Source organism: Panthera tigris, chromosome D1 (genome assembly GCF_018350195.1).
Source record: "Panthera tigris isolate Pti1 chromosome D1, P.tigris_Pti1_mat1.1, whole genome shotgun sequence".
Lineage (NCBI taxonomy): Eukaryota > Metazoa > Chordata > Mammalia > Carnivora > Felidae > Panthera > Panthera tigris.
The window spans coordinates 53,034,173-53,056,653 of NC_056669.1; the positions used below are offsets into that span (position 1 = coordinate 53,034,173).

General features: G+C 48.3%; 1 protein-coding gene across 3 annotated transcripts in view; it reads left to right on the top strand.

Annotated features, from left to right (window-relative positions):
• Window positions 1-22,481, top strand: part of TENM4 (teneurin transmembrane protein 4) — a 597,404-nt gene that overhangs the window by 433,965 nt on the left and 140,958 nt on the right. For all 3 annotated transcript variants that reach the window (XM_042957496.1, XM_042957497.1, XM_042957498.1), the window contains 2 exons: window positions 15,786-15,887; window positions 17,905-18,099. In XM_042957496.1, the coding sequence (XP_042813430.1) occupies window positions 15,786-15,887; window positions 17,905-18,099 (297 nt within the window). The remainder of the gene's footprint in view (window positions 1-15,785; window positions 15,888-17,904; window positions 18,100-22,481) is intronic.

The window sequence follows — 22,481 nt, forward strand, 5'->3', positions numbered from 1 at the left end:
TTGTCCAAGTTTAGGTTTTACCTTTATATACCCAACTCTGTTTACCCTGCTAAAAAAGCAAATCAAAATATATACATTGATTATACTTTTTTTTTTAATTTGTTTTTTTAACGTTTATTTATTTTTGAGACAGAGAGAGACAGAGCATGAACAGGGGAGGGTCAGAGAGAGAGGGAGACACAGAATCTGAAACAGGCCCCAGGCTCTGAGCTGTCAGCACAGAGCCCAACACGGGGCTCGAACTCACAGACTGTGAGATCATGACCCGAGCTGAAGTCGGACGCTCAACCAACTGAGCCACCCAGGCGCCCCCCCCCCTTTTTTTTTTTTTTTTTTTTTAGCAAAGCACAATGCCGCTCCCTGAGAGAGACAAAGGTGGTGCTCTCTGGGGTCCTTGTCCTTTAAGAGCTTCTCACAACCCAGGAAGACTTAGCACTGATAGCATGGGAGCAGGGGTGTTACCAGTAGTACAAGGTGAATCGTCATTGTAATTTTAAGGTCAACAATGAGGGTCAGTATAGTGTAGGTGGCCAAGAAGGCCTAGAGGATTTTGTTAGGAAGCAAGGGAAGAGCCACAGAACAAAAATCTGGGAAGGGAAGCTACTTGAAGTGCAGGACAGTGCTGAGGAGAGTGAGAATAAGAGGAGCCAGTTAGCCCCAGTTCTATAGCCACCCAGCTGTGAGACCTTGAGACCATGAGCTTCAGAAGGTTTAAGTGATATAATGGGGGGCACACCTGCATGCCTGCAGGTCGGCCAAAAGTCAGTAGGCCTCCACATCCCTCTCATTTGTTCTTGGAGTCTGAGTCTCCAAGCAGGAGCACGTTCACTGGCTGAGGGCCTCAAAGAAGTCCTTTCCTTCGGGAGGGGGGGTGCGGTGTGGAGTGGAGTCAGAGCCCTAGGCCTAAGCCCGTGGTTCTAGCCAGCCTGGTTGCTGTGGGTCTCAAAAGGCTATTCAGAGAGGAGGGATATTTACAGCGGTGGGCACTTTGATCTGCCCCAAGTACAGCTCCTTTGGGCCTCCAGTTCAAACTGTGGGAAGTTTGAAGTCTCTTTTGCCCCTCATTACTGACATCCACCAGCAGACTGCCCCTCACAGCCTCCGTTGTCCTGCTCATCTTGTCCTGCTGCTCTACCTAATTCTGGGAACACCTGACTTTGAACGTATTCCTTCTCAATGCTCCAAGGGCCCTTTTCTGCATGGAGACTACCTGCCCAGCCCCCAGTGCTGAGCCACAGTGTTTTCCTGGAGGACTCTGAGGTGTCACTTCCCCCTCAGGGCATTACACGTGTATTCAGTGCAGGTGCGTACCTCAAGGGGACCCATCTTTTTGTCACCCGTATGGGACTGTAGGGTCTGAGTGCGGAGGCTGTGACTTCATCCTATCTCAGCTGACCACTTACCAAGCATTTGCTCTTAACCTGACTGTGAACTGAGACCTGGGGCTACTGAGGAGCTTAGACCCCTTGGCCCTCCAAGTGCTAATTGCCCTGGGGAGGCGGGCCCTGCGATAACTCACTACAGGACACTTTGACTTGAGCTGTCATGAAAGCCTGAGCAGCCTGTCGGGCAGAGTGGGAGCAGTGAAATCAGTTGTCTCCTGCACCTGCTGCATCATAGGTTTTCAATAACTAGATGTTTGGGGGACCCGACAGTTCTTGGCTCTGTAATCTTGAGCAAGCCATTTCCCTTCTCTGAGTCTTCATTTCCTCAGACTGAAAAATAGGGATAGTGATACCTAACTCTTAATGCTGGTGAGCGTTCAGTAATGTATGAGATTTGTGTGCTTATCACAGGGCCTAGCACATGGCAGACTCATTAAAAGGTGGTGGTGAGGGCCATTACGATGATTGCCATTGTTACCTTACTGAATGTCTGGATTTATTCTTTTATTATTGAAAACTTGTATCTGCGCTAGAAATCTAAGAAGCTTGGATGGAAAAGAGAGGTAAATATTCTAGCATGTCTTTGACTTTCAGAGGATGTTTTGGAAGTGCTCTCTGGCCCAGCGTCTTTCTCTTAATTTACTGTCCTGGCTGTTGAGTGTGAAGGCTGGGATTTCTCCAGAGCCTGGGAAGGACAAGAGGTTCCACTCAGCCATCGAGAATTAAAGCTGCTCTCCCCACACCTTCCAAACCATCAGATGACCAGAGCAGTGGCCTCCTCAGACCCAAGTGCTCTAGAGAGAACGTGCACCTGCGTCCTCTGGAGCACTGGCCAGCCACCAGGCATGGAAGGTGAAGTGATAGAGGCTGATGCAGGCAGAGATACTGTCCCTACAGGTGTAGGACTCAGGACCAAGAGGTCATTTACTCCAGCCCCAGGAGGAGGCCGAAGCCCCAGCAAGGGGAGTCTGTTCCCTGGCAGCGTGGTCATGCTTTGCCTGGTTTCTGCTACATCCTTTGGAAGCCTCAAGACCCAACAAGCCCCTGCCAACTGAAGAGGGTGCAGCTCGGGCATCTTCTTGCACGTCTGTGTGCACGTGTGTGCCCTGCCTTCAGCTGCTAGGCCCACGATGAGGTTGTAGCAGTGGATCAGGCCCCGTCAGCAGAACAGCCTGCCCCCCAGCCTTTTTGTGCACACAGCCAGGCTTCTCAGGGTGAACGGTAGCAGAGGGAAGAAGCCCAGAGCTGGCCAGTATGAAGGGGCTCATGGGAAATGTCCCCAGGGCATGTCAGCGAGGCTGGACCCTTACAACTCATCTTTCGTAGACAGGGAGTAGTGTTTATAGAATATTCATCAATGCATCGGAGGTCTGAGCTGAAAGGAAAAGGGAATTCAGCAGCCTGAGTACTTCCATGTGGGCACATTTCTGTGTGCTGCACCATGTCATGCAGATGGAAGAAATGTAATCTCTTACACGGACCCAGTTGTGTCTTAATAATGTAAGCCTGTGCTGTATGGAGAGGGCGTTGGGTCAGTAGTTGCTGCTTTCCCAAGCTGAGAGCCTGACTTCCGCTTGTCCTGGTGTCATAAAGAGCACGTACCTGTAGGCACAGCAGACCAGGAGCCCTTGATGGGGGAGAAGTGAGCTGAGGTCAGCCAGGGGACAGCCAGGGGATACTAACATTCTGAGCAGGGTCCACATCCCCTTACCCATAGTCACTCAGTTGCTAATACTGTAAGAACCACTGGTGTGTCAGGCATTGTGTAATCACTCCCGTTTTACAGGCAAGGAAACTGGGGCACAGAGAGGTGAAGTGACTTGCTCGAGGTCACACAGGATCTGGCATAATGGGATGAGAATGCCCAGGGTCTCACTCTAAAGAGTGTACTCTATCTTATATCACATGGCCTCTGACTCGGCCTGTCCAACGTGGGTTTGCTTTGGTTTGTTGTGACTTCGTCTCATTCTACCTAGCACTGATGAGAAATTTGCTGCAAGCTCCACAAAGTGCTTCGTGCGCATTATCTCAGTTAACCCCCATCCATGCTGTGAGATAAGTGAGTAAGGAATTTGGAGGATTTGGAGACCCTAAATGATTCTCCCAGCGTTGCACAGTCAGTGAGAGAGGTGGAAGTCAGACCCAGGGCTGCTGATTGCATAGCCCACACTCAGTCATGGGTCAGGGAGTTCCAGTCAAGTGAAGTCCAATTATGTAGGACTTATACCGGGCTCCAGCCCTGAGGCACTGAGGGGTTAGAGACTAAGCATGGGGAGGCAGAGCCTAGCTGACCACACCTGGATTGGTGCTCATGCTCCAGCCTAATAGGCAAGGGGAAGGAGCCAGGGGCCTGGGAAGAGGGCTAGCCAGCCACAGGGGCTGTGCTCTAGTGCTCCAGGGACCCCACGGGCTCTGATCACTCAAGCATGCAGATAGCTGTGCCTCCAAACCTCTCACTGGGCAGAGAGCAGATAGTCCTGGCCTGGGGACCGGCCAGCATGTCATCGAGGACACGAGGGAGACTTCCTCTCTGGGTCTGGCCCAGGCTGTATTATAACCTAGTATAATGGTGGCTCAGAGTCCTGCTGCTGCCAGAGGGTCAGAGGTGGCCAGAAGTTTCCGCAGACTTTTCACAGCAGCAACTGTTTCTCAATTCCTTGCAAGATCTGTAGTTTTCGCCTTTGCCATTTGGGCACTTTCTGCCTAGAGGCTGAGGGAGTGATCTGTCAAGATGGCTACAGCAGCTATAAAATATTTAACTTGAGCACCTAATTACATTACCATGATCTCTAATAGGATTTGGTGTCCAGCAGAAGTCCAACTTGGCCTCTGGCCCAAAGACAGAGACCCACGTTATTATGTTGAGCGTTACCTACTAGATAAATAAGAAAGAAATACTGTTCAAATCATTGTGCAACTGACCGACACGCATTATAGTTATTGTAAAGAAAAATCCACCAGAGTCTGAGAATTTATCCATCTTGTTAATCATTATATTGTGTTATGTCCTGAAAGAAGTAATTCAAGTCCATAATTCACAGAAGCCATCCTGACAGCTCTTGCTCGAGAAGAGAGCCGGGGCTCTGCAAAGTCATGTTCCCGCCGGATCCCCAGACACATGGCTCATGCTGCTCGGGGAGAAGAGGGCCGGAGACAGTGTCTAGCTGAATATAGCAGGCCCAGAGGAAGAGAGATGGAAAAAAGTGGCAGCTCTGGAAAAAAACTTATAGAAATGAAATTTGGAGAAAAAAAAAAAAAAAAGAAATCAACAAGGAAGCAGACCTTCCAGACCCCACAGAAGGAGCCCAGCCTGAGGATTTGAGACTTAACACACCAAAGGACGCTAATTCAAGCACAGGTTGCCCTTTGTCACTTGATATTTAACAAGTGTTGAGGGAGTAGCTACTGCAGACAAGGCAGTGTGCCAGTCACCTGGGAGACATGGACAAGATGAGGAATTGGAAATGGATTCCTTCCTCTCGAAGAATTTGCAGTCCTCTAGGGGAAAAGAGCTATACTCATAAATAACAAGACTGCAAGGTAGAAAGCAGTAGGTGATAAGTGAAGGATGGAAGGAAATTGCCATTAGGATTCAGATGAGAGAGAGAGAGAGAGAGAGAGAGAGAGAGAGAGACCTATCTTGCTAGAAGGAATCCGGGAGGCTCAAAGGATAGTCAGGACCTGGACACATCTACGAGGTTGGGGAGAGGGCTTTGCAGGTGAGGTCACCAGCACTGGCATAGTCAGGGAGGCTGGAAAAGATGTGTGGGTTCCGGCGGGGGTGGGGTTGGAGTGAGGGTGGGGAGGAATTTGGAAGCAGCACAGAAGCCATGAGGAGGACCTTTGTGGCAAAGAAGTTATTTTGGAAAGAGAAGTTAGAGCTTTAAACTCCTGGTTCACAGATTTGGGCTTTCTCCTCTCTAATGTTCCCTGAGGTATATAGTTCTTGAGAATATTTTGCGTTATACATAGACAGACTCAATTTCAAAACTTACGTGTTTATTTTAGTGAGCTGGAAAAATATAATTAGGTACATCGAACTATTATTTCAAATTTCTGTTTTAAAACATTCAAGAAAATAAATGAGCCAAAAATACTAAGTGAATAATAGGACAGATAACATGTGCCTATGACAACAGCATAAAGGCAGTACCTTTATATAAATGACATTTAGAAACACCATTCCAGGCCGGAGTCCTATATTCCAATGTCTCGGGGGCCAAGCAGGTGCCCACAGTGTAGGGGCCTCTCCTAAATGAGAAGAGATTGTTGCCATGCTGGATCTTCCAATTTTTCAAGAAAAGCCACCACGAAGGTTTCTTTTGTTTTTTGTTTTTTATTTGAGAGAGAGAGAGTGAGCAGGGAGGGGATGAGAGAGAGGGAGGGAGAAATCGTAGCAGGCTCCACGCTGTCAGCATAGAGCCCAACGTGGGGCTCAAACCCACAAACCTTGAGATCATGACCTGAGCCAAAACCAAGAGTTGGACGCTCAACCGACTGAGCCACCCAGGCAGGTGCCCGCCACCATGAAGATTTTTTAATGAGCTCTCCTTGTTTAGAAATCCTGGCCACGGAATCAAAATTTTTTAAACACTGTGCAGACAAAAGCCTCCGATTTGTGGTATCTACTCTGGATGCTGAGGAGCATTGGCCTTGTCAGTGGCCTGAAGACACTCAGTTTCAGAATGACAGCCCAGGCCTGCAGTTATAGAGCAGACTGAGAGGGATAAGGCTGTAGGCAGACATGCACTCACAATGCTAACACACTGGTCCAGGCCAGAGGTAATGTGGCCCAGACATTTCTTTCCATTTTCCAGGTGAAGTCCTGGCTGTCATGGGAGTTCTTTTCTTTTTTCTTTTTTCTTTTCTTTTCATTTCTTTTCTTTTCCTTGCCTTTCCTTTCCTTTCCTTTCTTTTCTTTTCCTTTCTTTTCTTTTTTATGAAACAGAGAGAGAGAGAGAGAAGGAACACAAGCAGGGGAGGGGCAGAGAGAGAGAACCCCAAGCAGGCTCTGCTCTGCCCTGTCAGTGCAGAACCCGATGCAGGACTTGAACCCACGAACTGTGAAATCAAGATCTGAGCCGAAGTCAAGAGTTAGACACTTAACCGACTGAGCCACCCAGGCATCCCTGTCATGGGAGTTTCCTAACCTGCAGGGCTCTAGGTCATCTACATAGCTCTGTATGTTTTCAAACCAGACCATGCTGACCTGGTTTTCTACGTAGCTCGTGAGCAGTATTGAGCTTGGCGACAAGCCTGGGTAAATGATTGGAGAATAATTAGCAGCTCCCCCCACCCCACCTCCTCAGAGCCTGTTTCTGTTCCTCCATTGTCTGTCATCACAGAATAATTCATCGCAAAGTGATGTTCGTTAGATGGAACTCTCTAGCCAGCAGCTGAGTAGAGCTTTTAAAAACCTGATTTCTTAAATAATTTGTTCTAAAGACAGACTTGACATGAAGTTGGCATGATGATCAGCAGGTCGCTGCGTGGGAGCAGCAAAGATGATTATTCTGGCTCTGGCTCTGGCTCGACCCCCATCTTGCCCAGAACTGCTTTGCATTTCAAAAGGCTGTCTGTTCTTCAAGAGCTATTCAAATACTACCTCCTGGAGGACCCGGCCCTCCTCTTTGGAAGTGGTCCACAAGTTATGGCATTCTTGCATAGTTTAGATCTTTCTGTCCCCTCCGGCTTGTTTTGATAGACCTGTGGGTAAAGTCTCAGCCTTTCTTCCAGACCGGTGCTTCTCACAGTGATACCCAGGGTACCCAAGGGCATAAGCATCACTTGGGACCCTACCCCAGGCCTGTGAAATCAGAAACTCTGGAGGTAGGGCCTAGCAATCCAGCCCTTCAGCTGACTGACACAGGCTAAAGGTTTATAATCGCTGACAATATACTGGGGACAGGAGCAAAGCAGCATTTCCTGAGCACCTTATGTGTGCCAGGGTGTGTCCATATATGAGTGTGTGCATATATATATATATATATGCGCATGCGTGCACTATGTACATATACACAGACTCATACATGGGTAGTGGTTTTCTTTAATCTTCACAACAGTTGTGTAAGGCAAGTGGCTTTCTCATTTCATAGACGAGTAAGCTGAGACTTCAGACAGCACGTTCCCTGGGTGCATGTTCGTTCACATCCTAGAGAGTGGGTCTCTGATTGGCCCAGATCCTCTGCAGAGCATCACACGTCCGAAGGAGCGGCCGGTGGAGGATTGGTAGATCTACAAGGGAAGGAATTGTGTCTCCAAACATGTGAGCACGCACCTCTCCTTTGAAGCCCTTCTCGAACAGCATAGCACTTGTGAGCCTCATCAGCACATCTTGAGTGTCTCAGTGGCCTCTCCGGCATATGCTTGTGGGGCATGGTAGGAGACCACATGTGCAGCATTCTCCAGGCAAGGCAGCGGAACCAGAGCCAACAGTGGAGCCTCTGACACCTGGGAGAGCAGCCACCAACAGCCCCGGGAACAGAGTGGGGGCTCCTAGCCTGAGGCAGCAGGGAGGCACCTCCTCTCCAGCCCTGTCTTGAGGACTCAGCCTTGCTGCCCCTCTCACAGCCTGAGGATAAGATGATGTTCACTATCCGTTATCCGCAGACTCGGAAGGAAGGTGTGAAAAGTCAAAGTCAGTCCTTAAATGAGCAAGCCTCCTTTTCTCCTCTTAAACCCCAAACATGAGGGGCGTCTGGGTGGCTCAGTCGGTTAAGTGGCCAACTTCGGCTCAGGTCATGATCTTGCAGTCCGTGAGTTCGAGCCCCGCGTCGGGCTCTGTGCTGATAGCTTGGAGCCTGGGGCCTGCTTCTGTTTCTGTGTCTCCCTCTCTCTCTGCCCCTCCCCCATTCAAAAATGAATAAATGTTAAAAAAAAATTTCAAATCCCGAACATGATGATTTTCATCATGTTTCAGCTCTTTCATCTGTTTGTGTAGCTAATGACTGACAATTTGGGTTGACTCATTAGATCACGGAGTGTTAGATCTGAAAGATCACCCAAGCCATCCACTTCACTGGAACACTTCCTGAGCCAGACTGGATGCTTGGGAAATATTTGCTGAATGAATTTAATTTCGTAGATGAAAAGAAAGACCCTGAGAGAGGAAGGGATCTGGCCAGTGTCACCTAACACGCTGGGGGCAGGAGTAGGCCTAGAACCCAAGTTTCTCAATATAGTCCAGGCCTGTTCCCTCACACATGACTTGTAGATTCAGAAGATTTCAAGCTTAGATGATGCGATACAACTTATATTGAATCCCCCTGCGGTATCTCTGCCAGTCATCAGTTTGCCCTCTCTTTGAATACATCCAGTAACTGAAAATGTATGGTCTTATAGGTCACCTAGTCCATTCATTTCATCACTCAGCCAACATACATTCGTTTAACACCTGCCGTGAGCCAAGGATGTTACTGTTTACTGAAGATTCAGAAACGAATGACATTCCCTGCCCTCAAGAAGAATACAGTATTTGGGTACATCCATACAACTTAATAGACTGTAATCCAACATGGTAAATTGTATCCTTCTCTGACTTGTACAAAACTCTTTCTTCTTTGGAACTAAGCCCATTTCCCAAGGACTATATAGTCCTTACTCATTGGACCTAATCAACCTCATTTAGGGCCACAAAACAAAAGTCCAATCCTTGTTTTACGTAATAGCCCTTCAGATATTTTTAAACAGAGGTCATGCCCCCAGAGTAAGCTAAATTCCCAATCCCTTCAGGAATTCTTCATTTGAAATGTGTGTTCAAGTTCTCTTATCCTTGTCTTCGTGGCTCTTCAGCAAACCTGCTCAAGCTCATCTTATCTGTCTCTTAAATGTGGCTCCTGGACGTGAACTACTGAACTCCAGATACGGTCTGAGAGTGCAATACAGAGTTGCACTTCTTATCAGCCCCTTTCTTCTAGGCAGTGCACATCTAAACCTGTAGGGCAAAGAAACAGTGGCTTTGTTTGCCAACTACTAGCCATTCTCTGGAGTCTGACTGTCATCCCATGCCTCCTGCCCTCTTTCCTCCATTCTCCTCTTTGTATTTCAGTCCGTTTCTCAACACAATGAACATTACTGAGTACTTGCTATGTGTGTGTAGCACACAGCAGACTCTTTGGAGAACCAAATGTGATGCTTGTCTTCAAGGAGCTCATAGTCTTACTGGAGAAATTCTGTTTGCCCCAAAGAAATAATTAACAAAGAACCAATACTTAATGTAGTCAAGGGAATAATCATTTTTCCTAGACCCCTCCTTAGAGCTGCTCTTAAGAGTGGTTGGTAAACTTCTGGGTCTGATCGAAAACAGACCTCCCAGTTAACATACCAGTGCAGAACTGGCTTCAAGCCCAGGCTGTCAGGAGCTTTGTCAGATTTTTGTCATTGCATTGACCTAGACTGTTGCAGACTGGAGGCCTTTGAATCCCATCATCTGCACAGATCACTGGGGCACCTACAGGGACTGACACCTCACAGGCCATGGAACAGCTTTCCAGCACCTGGCACCTTCCCAGTGCCAATCTAGAGTGCACAGGGAGAAAAGTTCTTTCAGATGTTGGCACGAGTCTGCCTGTGTTTGGGCTTCTGGGAGACAACAGGTTTAATTTGTTTTGATAGTGCTTTTCCCCAGGAGGAAATCTACCCAACCGCCCTGCCTTCTTCACATTCAACACCATGCTTGTTTGTTTTCCTGTTTTACCATGGGGAGTTTCTGTGTGTTTTATATGTGTGTGTGTGTGTGTGTGTGTGTGTGTGTGTGTGTGTGTGTGTTTACCTCCCAAAGCCCACATTGCCTTGCTTGGATTCATTAGACCAGGTTAGTATATTGCTTCGGTTCATAAATGGAAGGCATGTGTGACCCTTCTTTAAAACCAAAGTGTCAACTCTACCAAGTCCTGAGCAAACCTCTTTACATGCACAGTGTTACAGTATTAGCTCTTCAAAATAGCTCTCTTAGGTGGCTGTTACTAACCCATTTCACAGATGGGGAAACCGATATTTAGAGACGACTTGTCCACAAGGCACATAGCCAGCCAGAGGCAGCCTGGCTCCAGGGCCCATACTCTGCTTCAGATGGTCTATCACAAACTTGGCTTCTTTGGCTTCAGACAGAGCTTGGTTCTCCTACCAGATTTGCCCTTACAGCTAGCCATGTGACCTTGAGGAAGTGACTGCAGCTCACAGTCTCCATCTGAGAGGTGTAAGTGTGTAAAATGATGGCAAAGGTACTATTTCTCATAATTATTATGAAGAATAAATTAAAATCTGTGATACACCTTTCATGGTCCCATTTGAGGGAATGAGAGGGTCTCTCTTAGAGTCTTTCCTCAACCTTGAGTTGCTGTGGAATTACATCCTAGCTATGCTGTCTGGTTTGTCTTCCTTTTCTTGGTTGCCCATAATAAACCCAATCCCCTTTCAGAATCAAGGAAGATGTAATAGATGTAACCTAAAGTATAAATTTCAGGAGCTGCAGTCAAGGCCTTGTACCCAGTCATCCAGTTGGCTGTCCCAGAGTCCAAGTTCCTGGCTCTTGCAGGAAGCATTAGCATCTGTCCTCCTACACAGAAGCCAAAAGGAAGAAGCAAAGGATGGATCCAGTAGGTCTACCAATAGGTAGACTTTGGTCTTTCGAGCTGCTGCTCCCAAAGAAATGCCGACATGCACACTTACAACTTAAGGAGAGATGAGAGAAGCAGCGGAAGGAGTTGCTTCTGTTGGCTGGAACACATCACAGGGGACCAAGAGACAGAGGAGGGGCTGGGAGCGAGGGATACATACTGGATGAGCAGAAAAGAGGGACTGAGGATGGCCAGTGAGCTCCGGCCTCACTCACGGCTGATTCTGTCTGTCTTTGGTGCTGGAATCCATAAGCAGGCTCCCGTGACCATGGAGGTTTGCCTGACCAGACCAGGGCCTGAAGCAGGTGTGCTCACGCCCTGGTGGGCTCGTGGAGGAGAAATGCCTCCTTTCCTCCTCTGGTGTGACTGCCCCTGTGAACTAGTATTCCTCTCCCTGGTGGGATTTCCTCTGTGGTTTCTCCCTGTTTCCTACAAAAGGAGGCTTTGGGATCCCAAAAAAGGAAAGCAGAAGGGTGCCTGAGTGGCTCAGTCAGTTAAATGTCCAACTTCAGCTCAGGTCATGATCTCATGGATCTCAAGCTCCGCATCAGGCTCTGTGCTGACAGCTCAGATCCTGGAGCCTACTTAGGAATCTGTGACTCCTTCTTTCTCCGCCCCTCTCTGGCTCGTGCTATGTCTCTCTCTGTCTCTCAAAAAGTAAATGTTAAAAAAAAATTTTTTTTTTTTAAAAGGAAAGCAGAAGGTGGAAAATGAAGTCAGGCTTTCCTGGACATCAACCCCAGACCAGGAGGACATATTTATCAATTCTGCTCCTCTTTCACCCTGACGCAGCAATGCTAATGATTTGGGTCTGGAAAAGGGTAGTGAGCAGACAAAGGGAGGCACTGTAATGGGTTCACTGAGGCTTCTATGGCTTCCACATCTCCTCTAGGAAGAAGCGTTGCCTTCTCTTCCTTCTGCAGACACCCCTTTGTATTTCGAAAAATATTTTGTACAACACCCAGAGAACACACCCACTCACAACACACATCCAGAGAATGAGCTAAGGAAACATTTAAACTTTACAGTCCAATATTTGTGGAAGAAAAACAAGTTCCTGAAAATTAAATCTCCTAGCAGGACCCACTGTTGTGATAGAAAAACAAAAGCGAGGGGAAAAGGCCCCCATTTTCCAACATACCATACACCCTGATTATGAAAGTCAGTTATTCACAGGCAGCTAAATTTTTAATTCCGATCTGAGCAGTCTAAAGGTACACCTTCTGCTAAATGAAGGCAGCTGCAGTTTGAACATGAGCAAAGCAGGAAGGAACTATAAGGGGAAGAAATTCACCAAACACTAATTGGAAACATAACATTTATGCAATAAAGTTCACACTTCTCCCAAGCCAATGAGTGTCACTTCTGCCCTAATGTTTAGTATAGAGATATCTGGTTAGTGGAGACTCATTTGTGGGGTCCCAGGTGGACCCCCAGTAGTTGAAAGCCTTCCAAGTGGAAGAAAAACTATAGACCTAAACATTTCGTCCAAAGGAAATATTTTCTAAATGTCTCCCTTCCACTTCCTTGTTGCTGTCGTAAAATTATTCCGTGTCTCTTAAAACTTCTGCCTCCCCTGACACCAACAGCCTGGGGCAAATTTTGAAGGAAACAGGCTTCTATTCTGTCAGATTCAGCAAACAACACTATACTCAGTCACGGAAAATGTATTTTCCTCACCATTTCACTATGAAGGCTTTTTGGCAGATGATTAACAGGTTTGTATCTCGCAGACTTCGTAAATCAAAATCTAGACAGTGTGTAACACTTATCTGCAATTGATCTTGTTAAAAATGCGACTGGTAACTGGCAGTTTATTAAGAGGCATATTTTATACCCCTGGGTTTGAGAAGGACTGAACCAGAGAGTTTTAGAGCTGGGGGGATCTCTGAGATCATCCGGTTGAATTCTCTCAGTGGTAACAACAACATAGACTACGTGGCGTTTCAATAGGGGTGAATAACTTACCTTCAGTCCTGGGAGTAACTTAGCCTTTTCAAGAAATCAGGAAGGCTTGTCAGGAGAGGGGGCATTTGAGCTGGATTTGAAAGGACTAGGAGTTGCCATGCAGGGAAGCAAAAGAGGAACAAGTGGAAGGATGAGGAAACAGGTGCCGAAAGATCAAGTGACATGGCCAAGGTCCCACGGCCATTCAGTAGCAGAGCAGGACCCGGAAGCCAGGCCTCCTGCTTCTGCCCTGTGCCCCTTCTGCAGTGCCACGGGTGGAACCCACCCTCCCTCGTTGTACTGTCAACCGGTGGCTTCAGGTGAAAATAATCTGGCTGTAAACTTTACTCACAATTCTTATTTTTTAAAAGCATCTTCAGAATGAAAGTTCCCAAGTCATTCTCTGTAAAGACACTTATAACCTTAAGGCAGTAGGAACGTGGATTCTTCCAGGCAAAGTCAACAGAGAGCAGAGGTGCCCAGGGCCCCGGCTTGTGAGCCTCGCTGTGCCAGGACCCGGACTACTTTGTGCTGTAGTGAGTCCAGGCAGACTGGACCTTCTTGTTCTTAACACTGCCCTTGTTAGCAGGGGGACATCGAGGGAACGGGATTTCCTACCCATTCACCAAAGGAACTACCCATTTGAACTCTTTTGCCAAACGTTTTTAAGTAGTTTGCAAGTTAATAATGGCAAACAGTTGGGAAGAGACCTGTCTGGGAAATGTACCACGCTAGGAGTTCCTCACCATCCCCCAACTTTGTCCCTAACCTATCCATATTTGGGTCATTCCTCAAGCCCACCTCCTCTGGGAAGCCTTCCCTGTCCTGGTTTTGTTCCTTATCAGTTCCCACTGCGTCGGCCCTAAGTGCTTTTTCACATTTAAGGGTTCCTTGTCTGCACGTCTTTTCTGCACAGTTGCTCTCTTATGAATTGTAGACTCATAAAATTTTAGAACAGGGGGTAGTGCTAGGGGTCATCTCTGCCTTCACCTGCATTTCACATATGAAGGAGGTGAGGCCCAGAGAGGGGAGGGGAGTTGTTTTAGGCTCCCCAGCATGGTACTAGAAGAATGGACCCCAGAACCAGGTCTCTTTACCTCCAGGCAAAGCTGCTTCCATGCCCTGTACTGCTGCCTGGGTGACAACTGTCCTCTCATTCTCCCAGTTAGGCTGCAGATTTCCTGTGGGCAAGACTCACGTCTTTTAGGCTGACATCTCATTTAACAGAGCCCTTAGTCTTGGCTTCATGACTTGTAGCTGTGAGCTAAGACAACAGGCTGAAACCCTTAACTCGTCCCACCTTACCCTTCCTCTGCTTTCTATTCTGACTCACTCTGAGACCTTGGGTGAGTCACTGCCTTTCCTCTGGGTCTCAGTTTCCTTCAGTGTTAAATGAGAGCATTAGGCTGTGGTCTCTTGGATCCCTTTAAGCCCTGAAACTTCTGGAGTTTACTGCCTTCTAGCGGGGATCCTTTGCTGTCTTCAGGACCGGCCTCCCTGTGCCATAAATCTGTCACCTCATTCATCCCCCCGGGCTCCTGCTGTGGAGTGAGTTCCTTCAAGGCCCAGATAGCACAGTATCATTGAAGAAGACCAGGCCTGGAGTCCTGGGTTCAAATCCTGCCTCCAGGACTCAGTGGCTTTGTGGTTCTCAGCAGTTACTTCATCTTTCTCTGAGCCTCCTCTTTTTTCTTTTTTTAATAGGAATAACAATACACGCTTGCAGATTTGGTGACAGTGAAATGATGAACTTTGTGGAAATACATGGCACAAAGAAGATATTCAGTATATAGTGGCTTCTTTCCTTTATTCCACATCCAGCATTATTGAGAAATAGGCTGTTCCAAATACACAGATTTTCTAGGTTAAAAGACTGGACTACCTGATGCTACAAAACGTTGACTATTTTTTTTGCTAAAACCTTTCTTAAATAAATGCTATATTTCTTTGTCACGTCACACAGAGTATACTAAAAGTAGTAGGAAGAGTTTGAGAAAATCATATCCCTGCAAAAGGTGGGCATGACAGCATACGCCAGGGATGCAGGGACAGCAGAGGGAGTACGAGAGAAAACTCCTGTGCCTTTTGGAGAGAAAACTCCTGTGCCTTTTGAAAGAACTTGGATTTTTTTTTTTTTTTTTTTTTTTTTTTTTTTTTTGGTCTCAATAAATGGGAAGCCATTCTGAAGGGTTTTAAGTAGGAGAGTGGCAGGATCAGATTGGTTTTCCGGAGATCACTCAGACTGCTGGTTGGTGACTGCGTGGGGTGGGGAGCAAGAGAGGAAACAGGAGACCAGCCAGGAGGCCGTTGTGTTAGCCCTGGGGAAGATACTGTGCACCCAGACCGATAGGTGAACAATCTGAGACGGGTAGAGACAGGTTTGCAAATGCCAGGAGCTTTATGAAAAAAAGAAGAAGAAAGTGAATGGAATATCAGCCCTTTAAGAGGAAAATATAAAGCACAGCAAAGCATAAAGAAGACCGCAAGGACTTCCCAATGATACCCCAGCATCCACAGATAAGCACCACGAACAGCTTGCACTGTTGTCCCCAGTGTTTTTAGCTGAAGAATTTCTTATGCGTTTGTAGATACAAACTTGATATATAAAAACTTGGTTGCGGCAGACGTTTTCCAGAACACGACTCTTAGTGTCATTTGAGATGCAATAAGAGTAAAACCAACACACATCATTTTTAACTCTGTTGGTTCTTTTCAGCGACTGCGCCAGAAGAGCTAGAACGTGTGGGCCCTGGTTCACCTGAGGTTTTGATACCTAGGCCCTCGGTCTGGGTGAAGAAGTTTCTCTTTTCAACTCTCTCCCTCTCTCCTCCTCCAGAGTCGGTGGATAACTGCCCCAGCAACTGCTATGGCAACGGCGACTGCATCTCTGGGACCTGCCACTGCTTCTTGGGCTTCCTGGGCCCCGACTGTGGCAGAGGTGAGACCTGTGTGTGCGTGTGTGCATGTGAGGCCCACTCCCTCGGCCCCATGGGGGGCTCACATCCTGCTTCTCGGAGAAAGCGCAGGACCCCAGACCACCTCCTGCCTCCCACAAAAAGGACCCCCCCCCAGAGCCATTCTTTGGAAGCTCCAAGGGCAGGGTGTCTGCCGGCAGAGCTAAGGCCACATCAGCCCCATTGTCCACAAGGACATGACTGGAGAGCTCAGGAGGGCCAGCCTTTACAAGGGCAGGTACAGTGAACCTCACGTCTGTTGCGGGGGAAGGGGAAGTGACAGTGAGGGTCTTTCAAAAAAGTTGATTTCCCTTTTGAGGAGTGATCAGCCTTTGCCAAGTGTCTTTGGTGTTTTTTTTTTTGGGGGGGGCGGCTTGTTTCACTTGTTTTTTGATTATTGAAGTACGGTTGACATGCACCAAGTGTCTTTTCTTTGCTGTGCACTCTGGCCTTGTGGCAGGGCCTGCATTAGTGCTCCATTGTTGCCAGAATCTTTGCAGGGACCACCGAGGGGAGAGACTCGGGAGGGAAGGATGCTTTTCTCCACATAGGACCCTAATGTTGCCTCATACTTGGGCACATACAGCCCTACTAACATGGCTTAAAGGCTACCCGTGATACACTCTGTGCCCTTGGCCTCTGTTCCTGTTCTCAGAAGAATAAACGTGGCAAAGGCCAAAGGAGCTCTGTAGTCCTGAGGCTTTGGTGGTCCTCTGGGGAAACTAACACGGCTCCTTCCTCTGGGCTTCCCACCTCTTCACTCATTCAGCAGGCATTTGCTTAGTGCCCTCTAGGGCCTGTTCCTGTGCAAGGTGCTGGGGTTAGAGCACTGAGCAAGCCCCAGTCCCAGGAGCTCTCAGTCTGGTCGAGGAGACAGACGAGTAAGTAGACGATGACAAAGCCATCATTAGTAAGTAAAACATGCTAGAGCAAGGTTAAATTGGGGAGCACCCATCAGCTGTCTCAGCTTGGACACCATAAGGACCAGAAAAGGCCCCCTAGATGGGGTGCCATTGGAACCTGGACCTGATGCTTGAATAGTTATTCATCAGAGGAAGGCAAAGATGATTCTTCACCGTGCCCTACAAATAACAATACAGCGTGATGCTGTTTGGGGGATTCTTCTTATCCTTCCTGATGTGGAAGACACTCTGTTTGAGACAGCAGAGCTGCAGCCCTGAGGAACCACAGTGATTACCTGATCAGTGCCTTTAAAAGGAAAGAAGCAAGGCGGGGACCAGCAGAGGGTGATGCAGAGAGAAGAGATGAGTCATTCCTTCTAACAAGAATTACTGTCTCATCCCATATGCACTTAAAGTTAAGAGTCACATATAAAACAGCCTTATTGCATCTTGGTAAGGCTGGTAGGTACTTACAGCACAATGCAGTATAATTTGTTTTTATATAGTGTCCTTCATACAGATGATCACAAAACACTTGACGCTAAGAGGCAGAATGGAAAGATAATACTTTAGAGAGCCAAGCTGGGCTCAGCTATTCTCTTGTGAGGTGTGTGGGGCTCAGGTGGAGCCTGAAAGGCAAGAAAAGCTGAGATTGACTGGGTTAGAGAGACAGTAGGTGGTGCTGCAGGTAGGGGGGCAGGGAGCAAAATGGAATGCTGTCAGGAGGGTGCCGGAGGAGAGACTGGGTCAGGCGGGAGGCCTAGCCGCTGTCTTTCCCGGTAAGACCAAGAAACAGATGGAAGCTTCCTGCATAAGGGTCCTGGTGACCACCGTGCTGCACCAGTAGTATGCGGGGATGGAGGAAAGCGGTGGTCACCGGGCACTAGCTCCCCCAGGCCCTGCACTGCACACCTTTGCCTACAGTTCCGGATGTGTTTAAATTACAGTGAAACAAAGCAAGAGACACGGACAGATGGGAATTGTAGCAAAGCACTTGAGGCTCTTGGTCAAGCCTGCAGGCCGAAGGGAGAAAGGGACAAAGGCAGGTGGGGTGTGCAGGGTGCTGATTCATGCCAGACTTCCTGTGCTGTCTCCCCAGCCTCCTGCCCCGTGCTGTGCAGTGGGAACGGCCAGTACATGAAGGGCAGGTGCCTGTGCCACAGCGGCTGGAAGGGCGCCGAGTGCGACGTGCCCACCAACCAGTGTATCGACGTGGCCTGCAGCAACCACGGCACCTGCATCATGGGCACCTGCATCTGCAACCCTGGCTACAAGGGCGAGAGCTGCGAGGAAGGTAGGACAGCGGGCGGGCGACCCAGCACCTTGCTCCAACACAGAGGTCAGCGCACAGCGCGGGGAGGGCCTTCGGGGAGCAGAGGAGAGCTCCCGGACAGCCCTGGGACCCCACCCCGAGCCAGGCCCCCATCAGCAGCAGGAATTAACCACATGGAAGAGGACGGGCAAATCAGAGTCCTAGGCAGCGAAAGGAAGAGAAGTGTCCTATGTGGAGCCCGTCCTATACACAAGGCTCTGTCCTAGAAGCCTTCTGTCATTTGACCTCAAACCCAACAGGGTAGGGTAATATCTCTGTTTTATACTTAGGGGAACCGAGACTCAAGAGAGTCAGATGACCTGCCCAGGGTCACACAGCTCGTAGGTGGCAAAGCTGGGTTTGAGCCCAGTGTTTCTGGTCCCTCAGCCCAGGTTCTTTCTCCTCCCCTTTAAGCTCATGTGCTCCGCATGTCTGTTAGAGACCTTCACACTCTGCCTTCTGTTAGCCCAGGCGTGTGTTGTGTGGCTCGTAGATGCTCGTGAGTATGTCTCTTTCCTCCATAAACTATGATCGTGTAGTGGAGGCTAGACAGTGAGCTGTCACTTTAACAGTGTTGCCATTTCTTTCCCAGGCAGTCTAACTTGGTGAGGTAAGTGAGCATTTTCATTTCACAAATGAAGATCCCGGGGCCCAGGGAGAGGCAGTGGCAGGCCCATGGAGCTCACCAGGGGTGGGCCCATCCATGGCCATGGAGCTAACTGGTGGCAGACCCAGTATCATGGAGCTAACTGATGGTGGGCCTGTGGTCATGGAACTAACCGGTGGCAGGGCTGGGACCCACCCCATGTCTTACTACTTCAGAGCCCTCTTTCTTTTTTACTGCATGGGATTTCTAGATGAGAGAGGTCTTATTCACAAGCAATATAGGGTGGCTTGTAAAAGCACACGCTCTGGAACCAGATGTAGGTTTGAGTGCCGGCTGTGCCACAAACTAGCCTCACTTCCCTCATCAACAAAATGGGAATTCCTTCCTCAGAGGGCCATCATAAGGATTGAATTAAATGGCCCATGTAAAGCACTTAGCTCAGTGTCTGACACATAATAAATGCCCCGTAAATGTTAGCTCTTATATTGTTAGTATTATTCTGGGGACAGTTGAAGCACATTTCCTGTTTTACCCCACTCACTTTATCCAAGGTCTTTTGGAAACAGGGGGATGTCGCTGTTGAAACTGGTGGACAAAGCTAACGGCCCTCACTCCCACTGCCCACCATCTAGGGCGCTGGCATCTTCTTCCATGGATGGAGGAGGCTCCAAGGAGAGCTGGCCTTCTAACCCATTTGGGATTTAACACACAGGCCCCTCTCAAGGTATCATTTCTCTTAAAAAAGAAGCAAGCAAAGGAGAGCCGGTAGAATGGGCCCACTTTAAAGGAGTGGGGAACAGGAAGGGATTAGTGTCTGAAAAGCAGTGCCTCTCAGAGACAGGCTGCCTGTAAACCCCAAGTGTGCCTGGGGGTCCCGATTCAGACCTATTAACTTGGATTGGGGATTACTTTGGGCCGTCTGAGAGAGGAGGAGCGCCAGCCTCAGGAACAAAGCAACTTCACTTTCTCGTCCTGACAACGATGACCTTCATCTGCTTTCCCTTCTCATTTTAGCCACTTGAGGTGAAGACCCGGAGAAGAAAAGAAAAACAAAGAGATTCCTCTTGAGGCTGTGGGGCTGCCCCCCTCTCCCAACCCCACCGTGTTATGTGGGCCAAGGAGGCAGATCGTCCTCCAGCTCAGCTGGCACTGGGCAGTGCCCCAGCGGGCAGGGTTACTTACAAAGAGGGAAAAAAGGTTGTTAAGCTCTTTGATGTACGTGATCTATTCGAAAAGAAGCGTTTTCACTCCTTTCTTTCCTGAGGAGGGCCATCTGGTTCTGATTCCCTTTATTATTTCTGTTTCTCTGCTGAAGCGTCATTGCAGCGTCCTTGTGTTTATAATGGGGGCTTCTCGGGGTCTTCCCTGCCCTTCCCCCCTGCCCCCCACTCCCCGCTGCTCTCTCTCCTCCCTTTCACTGTGTTTATAAAACATCAGCTAACAAGCTTATTTTCTCCCCTCTCTCCTCCTTCTGAGGTTTATTGCCCCCTATTTTTTTTAAAACCGTGCCAACAGGACACTTGGAGGGAGTTGGGGGAGGGGCAGAAGAGACCACCTCAGGCCTTTTGCAGGGCAGGGTGAGACACTGTGTTGTGGTCCTGAAGAGCGGCTAATGGCTGGTGTGGTCACTGAAGCGGGGACCGTGTTAGGGGAAGAGTTGTGTTTGCAGCTCGTTCAGGCCTCATCATTTCATTAATGGGCTAAGCTTCTGCCAGAAATGTTGACTTGAATGCCAAGCTCTGCAGAGGAGAACAAATGTACCGTTTGGCCCCTCTTCCAAGCGGACACTGAGTTAGACTGTCTTCCACACAAAGTTCAGCCCACTTCCCTGCCAACTTCTCCCCTGCTCCTTTGGCATAGACCTCCCTAACCCCTGGCCAGCTGGCTCTTCCCGTGACACCCACCGCTCCCAGGGAAATAAGCGTCATTTGTGCAACTGCCCTGGTGGGATAGAAAGAAGACAACTTTAATCCCACCCGAGGGTTCTCATCAACCAGAGGCCCCAGAAAGCGAGAGCAGATCCAGAGTCTACAGAGGACATCTCTGGCAGAGCATCCCGGTGGCACAGATCATGGCTGTGGACGTTGTCCTCCCTGCAGGGAGTTCGGCCAGTTCAGCCAAGAGGCCTTTCCTGGAGGTTCCGTCCTCCTCGAAACTCCCCTCACACGCCCCACCCACTTTTCCAGGTGGACCTTCAGAAGCAGTGACTACTGCCTGGAGGTAGTCCTTTCAGCAGTGCCTTCGTCCCCGCCCGGACCATCTTCTGAGAGCGTGGGATTGGTTTTGCTGGTTCCTGGGTCCCTGTCAGACTTATTGTGTCTGAGGAATGGGGCCGTGACGCCAAGGGCCTCTTGCTAAACTTGGCGCCCTCCCGGCTTGCTCGCTAACAGCGCAGATTTATAGATTCAACCTCGAGGGCGCCTCAGAGACTGCTTCAACCCGAAGCCTGGACCCAGGCGCTCGCAGAACGGGAAATACCTTTATAGGCCTCGGGATAGGAATTGCTGAGTCGTTTCCTGTCAAATTGGAAAGCTCTCTGGATCTAGGGAATTACCATAGTAGCCTAATGGGCCAGAATAATCCTTCTGAGGTTCTGAGATGTGAGGCTAGTCATGAAAATATATCACTATTATTATTTTTATGATTTTTAATTACTAGGAACTCCAACGGGTCATGCTTTAACCATTGTTAAGTAGTGTGCAGAGACTGCAAGAGAAGATTCTTTGCCTTCGTTTGGCTTTATTAATTCTCTACTTTGTTCTGTTTCTTTTCTTGTTTTGTTTTGGTTTTGTTTCTATGTTTTGACCACTTATGTCCATATACACGTATGTGTATATTCTTGAACCAGTAAGATTACAGAGGAAATAGCAAGAGATGTGTACCAAGAAAGAGTGATTCCAATGTAAATCCCTCCACTTACCCTGTGTGATCTTGGGCAAGTTATTTAACCTCTCTGTGCTTTAATTTCCTCCTCTGTGAAATGAGGAGAGTAATGGTATCTATCTCAAAGAATTGTGGCTAAAGTTAAATGACATAATGTATATAGAAGGTTTAATAGCAAAATATGGCCCAGAAGAAGGACTACCTCAATACTGACTGTTATTATTATTGTTGTTGCTCTTGTTGTTCTCATAACTCTGTTTTTTAGCAAATGACTGCTCCTCCCTTCTGACTTTCTGATTTCTCATTTAGGCCAGTAAGGTGAAATCCCTTTTTAAAACCTATAAAGTAAAAGAACTGTCTTGACAAGCTGGTCCTCAAACATACATTCTGTTCCCAGAAGGTAGCCGTTTGTACGGTCTCTGTCCGTTTGTGTCTGACCCTTAACATCCACAGGCCAGGCTTCCCAGTCTTTTGCACCGAAGCCAAATATGTGGGGTTATGAAATTTAATTCGTAAATGAACGAAAAGCTTGTCTGAATCATAAATGAATAAAGTAAAAGCACCTCTGACCAGTCTGCCCACGTCACACTGCTGAATATCCTGACAGGATGGAAAAGTAACTTCTTGACAGTTTACAGTTCACTCAGTCCTTTCAAATCCTCGGTGTCCTCATGAGCGACCGAGGTGTCGATAGTTTTGACATGGGAATTTCAGAGGAGGTACAGGACTTGACACGGGTCATGGAACCATGACGTACGTAGGGCCTCAGAGGCCGGATGCCAGGTTCCTTCCTGTGGAGCATAGATAGGGCTTCCTCATGAGCTCCTTCCAGGAGGAAGCTGACCACACCCATCACAGTGCCGTTGACCCTTTT